Source organism: Mus pahari, chromosome 8 (assembly GCF_900095145.1).
Source record: "Mus pahari chromosome 8, PAHARI_EIJ_v1.1, whole genome shotgun sequence".
NCBI lineage: Eukaryota > Metazoa > Chordata > Mammalia > Rodentia > Muridae > Mus > Mus pahari.
This window is the reverse complement of record NC_034597.1, coordinates 23,661,716-23,670,386: the sequence shown is the minus strand read 5'-3', so window position 1 is coordinate 23,670,386 and position 8,671 is coordinate 23,661,716. Positions and strand designations below refer to the sequence as shown.

Genomic DNA, 8,671 nt, shown 5'->3' with positions numbered 1-8,671 from the left:
TGTGTGTATGTATGTATGTATGTATGTATGTATGTACATTTTGTTATATGTCTACATGTGTAGGTCAGAAGTCAACATCAGATGTCATTCCTTGGGAGCCATCTTAGTTTTTATGAAACAGCGTCTCACTGGTTGAATTAAGAGGGCTGGCTACCATCTTAGTAAGAGTGTAGACTCTAGACCGCTCCTTCTGTCTGTCTTCCCCATGCTAGACCTTTGAGTCCACATCGTCATGCCTGGGGCTTTTTCATGTGGGTGCTGAGGGTTGAAATCTTACCCTCAGGTTTACATAGCCAGTAATTTATCAACAAGCTGCATCACCCCGGTGCTCTCAAAGGAAAGAATACTAACTGGGTTCAGCCTGTTGGTTTACTATGTTACTACTACTAACATCGAAAATATCAAGATAGAACAAATAAAAACCACTGGACAGCCCCCTAGCTTACCAAGACTTAGGTCTACTTCACAGTAACCTTGACCCGAGATTTAGGTTGACACTTTTTATCCAAACTCTGTAAAAACAGCATCCAATGGCAAAAAACAAAAATTGTGATAGTTAATTTTTGTAATGGTTATAAAAATTGACCAAATAATAGAATCAAGAAACCTCCATGGGAGTACAGGAGTTTTCCTAAGACTTTTAGGATAAGCCAAATCTGCTGGAAAACAATTGTAAAAGACATACTTTAGGAAGGATTAATGTTCAAGAATGGAACATGAAAAATATTATTTCAAAACAGAGAAAACATGTAGCCTAGGAGACCTGAGCTTGGGAACCTATGCTTCCTGGTTAAGTGAATCTTCAAGGTGTCCCATCTTGCACTTGGTTTGGACTAGAAAAAAAAAAGTAGTAAGCAATGTTACATTGTACAATGCATAAAGTAAAATTTAAAAGCAATGTTACAAAATAACTCCGCAGGAGTCACAGTTCCCTCCCTTCCTTTCCCCTTTTCTTTATCTCTTGTTTCTTTTTTAGTTGGTTTGTTTTTGTGATAGGGTCTCAAATAGTAGAGGCTGGTCTTGAACCTACTATCTAAGTCAAGGATGAACTTGATCTTCTCTTGCCCCCACCTCCCAAATGCTGACAGTGGTTGGAACCCATGGTTTTTTTTGTTTTGTTTTGTTTTTTGTTTTTTGTTTTTTTTTAAATAAGGAATGAAACTAGGAGGTGCTGGTGCACACCTTTAATCCCAGCACTTGGGAGGCAGAGGCAGGTGGATCTCTGAGTTTGAAGCCAGCCTGGTCTGCAGAGTGAGTTCCAGGACAGCTACACAGAGAAAACGTGTCTCAAAAAACCAACAAGTAAATAAATTTGGTTATGCAGACAAAATCTATGGCATACTAATTTCTTACACATATGGCCTTTTATTTCTATACCTATTACTATTAATATTTAGACCATGTGGAAAATTCAACTTGGTTTAAAAAAAAAAAAAAAAAGAAATGCAAAATGGTATAACATCGTATCTTCAGTAGTGTATGCATTTACTTCCCTAAACTGGGGTGCAACAGGACAAATCAAGTTGTTATCCACAAATAAGAGTTACAGTAACTTAAATAGAAATGGCCAATCTTCCCTAGAATTAGAACTGTTTCATGGGAGGCTATAGCTTCAGAATCAAAGAGGGAAAACTAAGATTAGAAGATAACATCTCAAGTTTTTTTTCCATATCTATTCATCTCTGCCATAAAATTTCTAGCCAATGATATGCAATAAGAAGACAAAGAGAAAGGTTCAATTAAGGAAATGTAACTGTAATTGTTTGCACATTGTGTGTTGTCTACATAGACAACCCAAAAGGACCTACAAATAAAGTATCAAAAATAACAATTAAGACCAAGATAGCTTATATAAGATCAATATATAAAACTAAATTTATCTTATAAAATCACCATTGAAAAGACATAGTTTAGGGGTTAGAAAGGTGCTCAGTGGGCAAAGTGACTGATGTGTTAGCATGAGGACCTGAATTTGCATCTCCAGCACCCATGTGAAAGCTGACAGTGAACTTTCACATCTATAACCTCAACACTGGGGGTGGCAGAGACAAAAAGTTTCTAGGATATTACCCAACAAACCAGTTGTGGTGATTTAAATAGTAATCTCATACATTTGAATGCTTAATATCTTATTTTGGGTTTTATTGCTGTGACGAGAGGAGAGACACCAAGACCAAGCAACTCTTATAAGGACAACATTTAATTGGGGCTGGCTCACAGGTTCAGAGATTTAGTCCATTATCATCATGACAAGAAGCATGGCAGCATCCAGGTGGGCATGGTGCTGGAGAAGGAGCTGAGTGTTCTACATCTTGATCTGAGGGCAGCCAGGAGAAGACTGTCTCTTCCATACTGGCTGGAGCTTGAACACTAGGAGTCCTCAAAGCCAGCCCACACAGTGACACACTTCTTCCAAGAAGGCCAAACCTACTCCAACAAGGTCACATTTCCTAATAGGAGAAGAAGTGGGAGGGAGAGAGAGAGAGAGAGAGAGAGAGAGAGAGAGAGGTGATTTAAGGTGGTCAAGCATTTGGGAGGCTTCAACAAAACAAAGACACACAGGTATGTCTGTTTGTATGTATGTATAGTAAATCAATCAAAAACAGGTCAACAAGGAGAGAAAACGCAGTTTTCAGTCCACTCGACTTTCCTGCTTTTCTTCATGCCTTAGCAAGGTTTCTGGACCTCAGTGGGGTTAATACAAAATGCAGGCTGCAACTGGATGGTTAGCGATGAAACTAGGCAACTCTAGACAGTGCAGTCAGACACATACTTTCTCTAACTGGCGGGAGTTACTCACGCAGTCACAGCTAACACTTAATCACAGAAAGTGGAAACAGTTTAAGAGGCTGTATATACCAGTAACTCTGTGCTAAGCTTGGGGACTTGGAACAGGAAAGCCGTGGCCCCGCCCAGCACGTGGCCCCGCCCATCTCTCTGAAGGCTGGACTGGCGGTTGCCTAGCAGCAGGTGTTAGAGTCCTTGACAACCTCTCTCAACCAGGACAAAGCACCATGCCAGAACACGCGGTGGTGACCTTGCGCTATGGGCCCTACAGCGCAGTGGGCCTGTCTGTGGAGCACCGCACCTACCGACTGCAGGGTCTGCAAGGTGGGCCACCCCACTGAGTGCCTGTTTTTGAACCTTAGCTTCCCATATGCACCTTGAATCCCCTACCTAGACCTTCTCTCCTCAGACCCCAGAAAAGTGCCTCCTTCCCCAGGAAGCCTTCCCGGGATGACATAGCATCTCCCTCTGGCTCTCCCTACTTGGATATAAAAGCTAAACATGAACCTAATCTGTGGATATCCTGAGTGTTAGGAGAAAACAGCTAATCCCACATTAGGATTGGGGAAGTTTAGGATGAGGATTAACAAGTGACCTTTGTAAGTCAAGTGGCTGCAGAGTGGCAGGCCTGAGATAACTACCCTTTGCTTGTTTGCTTATGCAACTAGCCCTATGTTAAACGTGTACATGAACTCGGGCAGGTGTTGAACTGCTGAACAGGACGTGTTGATTATCAAGAGTCATGCTTATAGCCTGACACACTAGAGCCAAAGGCTCTAAAGTCCAGAGGACACAAAAATCAGTTTGGGTTCAGCAATCTGGGATGATTTTTCTGAAGGAGGTGGTATTTGAAGTTCACACCTGAAAGGTGGGGCAGCTTTTCACTGTTACAAAACATCACTCTCACTGAGAAAATATTTGTTGAGAGAGTTCTGTAGCAAATCCAGTGTCTGTGCTTGTAATTATGTCAGCATGAATTAAGCTAGAGTTGTTTGGGAAGAGAGACTCTTTTGAGACAATGCCTCTACAAGATTGTCTTGTAGGCAAGTCTGTAGTACCTTTTCTTTTCTTTTTTTTTTCTTTTCTTTTTCTTTTTTTGGTTTTTCGAGACAGGGTTTCTCTGTGTAGCCCTGGCTGTCCTGGAATTCACTTTGTAGACCAGGCTGGCCTCGAACTCAGAAATCNCTGCCTCTGCCTCCCAAGTGCTGGGATTAAAGGCATGCGCCACCACTGCCTGGCTGTGTAGTACCTTTTCTTAATCAGTTATTGATGTGGGGAGGACCCAGCCCATTTTGAGTGCTGCCACTCATGGTCCCATGACTCTGGGTTCTGTAAGATGGCAGGCTGAACAAGCCACAGAGAGCAAGCCAGTAAGCAGAGCCCTCCATAGCCTCTGCTGCAGGCCCTGACTCTGAGTGCCTGCCTTAAGTTCCTACCCTGACTTTCCTTCAGTGACGGACAGTGATGTGGAACTGTAAGCTGAAAATAAACTTTTTCCAGTGTCAAATGCTACAGGCTATGCGCCTTGGACAAAAGAAATCCTACTTCCTCCCATGCTGGAGGCTGGAGGCCCAGGCTAGGTACAGTGATTTCTGGTGTAGCTCTCTGCCTAGTTTGCTGAAGGCCACTTTCTCTCTTGCCCCGGGGTACTGAGAAGATGGATACAGTAGCAAACAAACTAATAGCTCTTCTCAGAGAGGCACGCATCCTCTTTTTACATTTTTAAAATAACATTTTTATTACTTATCTTTGACATTTTTTTGTTGTTGTTTTTTGTTCTTTTTGGGTTTTTTTGTTTGTTTGTTTTTCGAGACAGGGTTTCTCTGTGTAGCTTTGGCTGTCCTGGAACTCACTTTGTAGACCAGGCTGGCCTCGAACTCAGAAATCAGCCTGCCTCTGCCTCCCAAGTGCTGGGATTAAAGGCGTGCGCCACCACCGCCCGGCTATCTTTGACATTTTTATACAACATATTTTGATCAGATTCGCTCCCTTCAGCTTCACCCACAGCTTCTAATTCACTCACTCTTATGCCTGTTTTTGATTGTTTGTTTGTTTTTCAAAATTCCACTAGTCAACTCTGTGCTGCCCAAATACTCTTGGGTGTGAATCTATCTCTTGGGGCATGGCAAACCTTCCCAGAGACACGCCCTAGGGAAAACTGACTCTTCCTGCCCTAGCAGCTATTAATTGCTAATAACGTCAAGGCTCGGAGTGGGACTTCATGCCCATGCCCCCTTGGCATACTGGGATTTTGTCTGGCATGAGCCATCACAACTGCTGTGAGTTCACATGTGTGCCTATCCTGTTTTATCTTTACACTAAAGTTTTGCTTTGGTCATCTGCCACCTCTGCTTACAGTCTCTCTGCTCCTCTGTTCCATAGCAGTCCCCTGAGACACAGCAATATAGAGAGAGTGATATTCATGTCCCATTCAGGACTGAGCCCTACTGGCCAGCTTTCATAGTGCTGGAAGCAAGCGTTCCTTTTACCCAGCTATGAATCCTGAGAGCTACAAAGTGACTGGCCTGGCAGGACATGCCCACTGGTGCAGTAGTGGTGCCTATATTATGGGAACAACTAAAGACTTTCTGGTTGGAGTTAAGGGACACTCTACAAAATGGAACCTGTACCTGGTACCTTTGGAACCATGGCATGGCTGGGTAGTCAGGTTTTAAGCTCCAAAGACAAACCTACTTCTCTTTTTCTGCTAAATGGAGCCATTAAACCAACTTCCAAAGACTTATCAGTATACCCACAGATGAGTAGATCTCTCACCTCTCATGAGAGAAGCTTTTTTTTTTTTTTTTTTTTTTTTGCAATAGGTAGCAACTGGCAGAGACCCAAAACTGGAAAATGTACAAAGAATAAGGAACTCTAATCCTTTCAAGCCAGGGGTTCCCTGTGACTTCATTTAACCTTAGTTATAGACCAAAGGCCGGAGTTAGAACTTAAACACACAAATTGAGGAAAGTATAATTCAGCCCATAAGAGTGTCACGTTGCAACATTAACTAAAGATCACAGTATCACAGAAGCCTCATTTGTCTGTTCCCAGAGTTTTTCAACACCCTAAACAATAGCACTATTCCATAAGGAGCAACTGCGACCTCCACCCCTGTCCTCCTGCACTCTAACCAACTTTCCATCCCCGTGCATTTGATATTTAATATGCATAAAATCCACTTCTAGCCCTGCACTGTGGAAATGGCATTAGCAGAGGCCGAACACAGGGGCTCTGAAGATGAGGTAACCTAGTTCCGACACAGCCTCCTTCATGAGCCTCCCTTTCCTTGTTGGTAAAGGAAATTGTGAACCCCTCAGTGGTGTGAGTCTGACGAGAAGTGCAGAGGGACTAGTGAGCAGCGTGCCACATGGGGCAAAGACTTATTTCAGAGGCAGTCATTTGGAAAGAAGGAGGGGTCTCTCGGGAGCTTTGAGGACTGGGAAGCAGTTCGGCCTGGAGGAGGATGGCGGACATCACAAGAGTTGGGTCTGTTTTGCCCTTGACATCAAAGAGTTGGCAAAAGTGCCTAAGTGAAGAACCACAAATTAGCCTTCATCCCATCATTTGGAAGGCAGAGGCAGGTGGATCTGAGTTTGAGGCCAGCCTGGTCTACAGAGCTAATTCCAGGACAGCCAGGGCTACACAGAGAGACCCTGCCTTGAAAAACTATAAATAAAGACATGCCATGATTTGTAGCTGTAGGTCCAATTCTGAAAGGAGAAATTGGAGAAGAGAAATAGAGGAAGTTGAATTATTGAGAGACATCAAACCAGTGTGTAGAAACCATGTTCTAGGGTTTAGAAAAAATGAAGGCAGGAGTGATTCTAACTGTCAATGAGTCTGGACACCAATGGCATTCAATGCCTCCCTTTTCCCGGTCTCAGGTCCTGGCCTCTCCCTTTTTGCTGTCGTTATGGCCAGAACCTTGCACGCATTTTCATCTCTCCTCCTCCTCCTCCTCCTCCTCCTCCTCCTCCTCCTCCTCCTCCTGTTATATCCACTACTCAGCCTGTCCATCCACCTCAGAGTCTTTGTCCTTGGTGCATGCCCGTAATTCAATCTTAGTCCTGTCAACCTCCCTCCTCCACCATTTTTTTTTTCTATTTTTTGGTTTTGGTTTTTTGAGACAGGGTTTCTCTGTGTAGCCCTGGCTGTCCTGGAACTCACTCTGTAGACAAGACTGGCCTCAAACTCAGAAATCCACCTGCCTCTGCCTCCTGAGTGCACCACCACGCCTGGCTCCTCTACCATTTCTGATCAGTTATCTTCATTGTCATCGTCATGGCCATCCTCTATGTTGTGTCATGGCTTCCAGCCTGAGCTTGCTGTAACCATTATGGTCTCCTTGTAGTCTCTTCCCAGAACCAGAGCAGGGTCAGAATATGGCTTCATTCCTGGATAACTCTGGTGGTTCCCAGCTCACTCAGGATAAAAGCCAAAGACCTTCCAAGGCCACTGGGCTCCTCCTGACCTCCTTGACCTGCTTACACATCCACTCCGGCCATGCCCACACCCTCACTGGCCATGGACCTCTCTGGGAACCCCAGGAGCTTACACCTGGTGCTCAGGAGAAGCTGCACCTGCGATGCTTTTTCCAAATGACCCTCTCTTTCCTTCCTCAGCCTTCATGCCATCCGCCCCGAAAGTCACCTTCATGGGCAAGACTTTTTGGAATCATGTGTGTGTGTGTGTGTGTGTGTGTGTGTGTGTGTGTGTGTGTGTTGTGTATTGCATGCCTTGCCACATGCCGACCCTCATGTGCAATTCAAAGGATAAATCACAGGAGTTGGTTTTTTCCTTCTACTATGTGGGGTACTGGGTATCAAACTAAGGCTGGCAAGCTTGACAGCAAATGTCTTTACCCACCAATCCATCTCTCGGTAGCTCTGCCTCCTTCCTCCTCTATCCCCCTCCATCCTTCTTAGTGTTTATAGATAGCACAGCACTGTTCTTACCTCCTCACCTCACACACACTTGGACATACTCTTCAGTATGTCCTATCTCTTCAGATTCCTATCGGTCCTGTTCCCTGCTGGGTCCCAGTTCCTAGGACTTGGTTCCTGGTATATGGCAAGTGTTGCAAGACTTTTTCTGGGGCGATGTGGCCAAATTTCTATTCACCCCAGATGGGGCACTAACAGTAGACCGAAGAAACAATTCCACCCATGTCTAACTTGGCAAGCCAGTGAGCTTACTGGAGTTGCCCACTTAACAGAAGCAGGAATGATTGAAAGGCAGCTGCATCGCAGGAAAGGCCAGTCTCGCCTGGGCAATGACTCACAGAGCTGTATCCCAGGAGCTTCCTGCTCAGCTTCCTGCTAGCCCTGGTGAGGGGTCTCCTCTTCCCTAGACATGGCTCCCTGCTTAGATGACCTTGAGAGTGGGGTTTCCTGATAATGTTACTTTCTAAACATTTCAGGAAAAAATGTACCAAATGTGAGGACATAGCTACTCATCAGAAATATAGAGCCACGTGCTGGAGGAAGACCGGAGCAGGAGATAGAGCCAGGCAACAGGCAGAAGTGTTGCCTAAGGACAGAGTGCTAAGGGCCAGAATTGGGTAGTGCAGAAGTGGGGAAATGTAGACGTAACAGAAGGCATGTTAGATGGGATTTCAGAAGAAACATCCCAAACTGCTGAGCTCCAGCTGTCTTCCAGAGAGAGATGCATCTACAGTTGTGGGTCATGGAAGGATTAGAGAATGTATATCTCATCTGGTTCCAGTTGAAAGACAAATTGGACAGTGAGCTTGGAGGGCAACTTGGGAGTGTCTATAAAATGTAACCCACACGGGGCTGGTGAGATGGCTCAGTGGGTAAGAGCACCCGACTGCTCTTCCAAAGGTCCAGAGTTCAAATCCCAGCAACCACATGGTGGCTCA

The 8,671-nt window shown here is 44.8% G+C and overlaps 1 protein-coding gene across 1 annotated transcript in view; it reads left to right on the top strand.

The window, feature by feature from the left end:
• The first annotated feature begins 2,981 nt into the window (after window positions 1-2,981).
• The window catches only part of C8H10orf53 (chromosome 8 C10orf53 homolog), a 13,023-nt gene continuing 7,333 nt past the window's right edge, over window positions 2,982-8,671 (top strand). Inside the window, exon 1 of the mRNA XM_021204117.1 lies at window positions 2,982-3,111. Coding sequence (XP_021059776.1) covers window positions 3,015-3,111 — 97 coding nt within the window. The 5' untranslated portion in view covers window positions 2,982-3,014. The remainder of the gene's footprint in view (window positions 3,112-8,671) is intronic.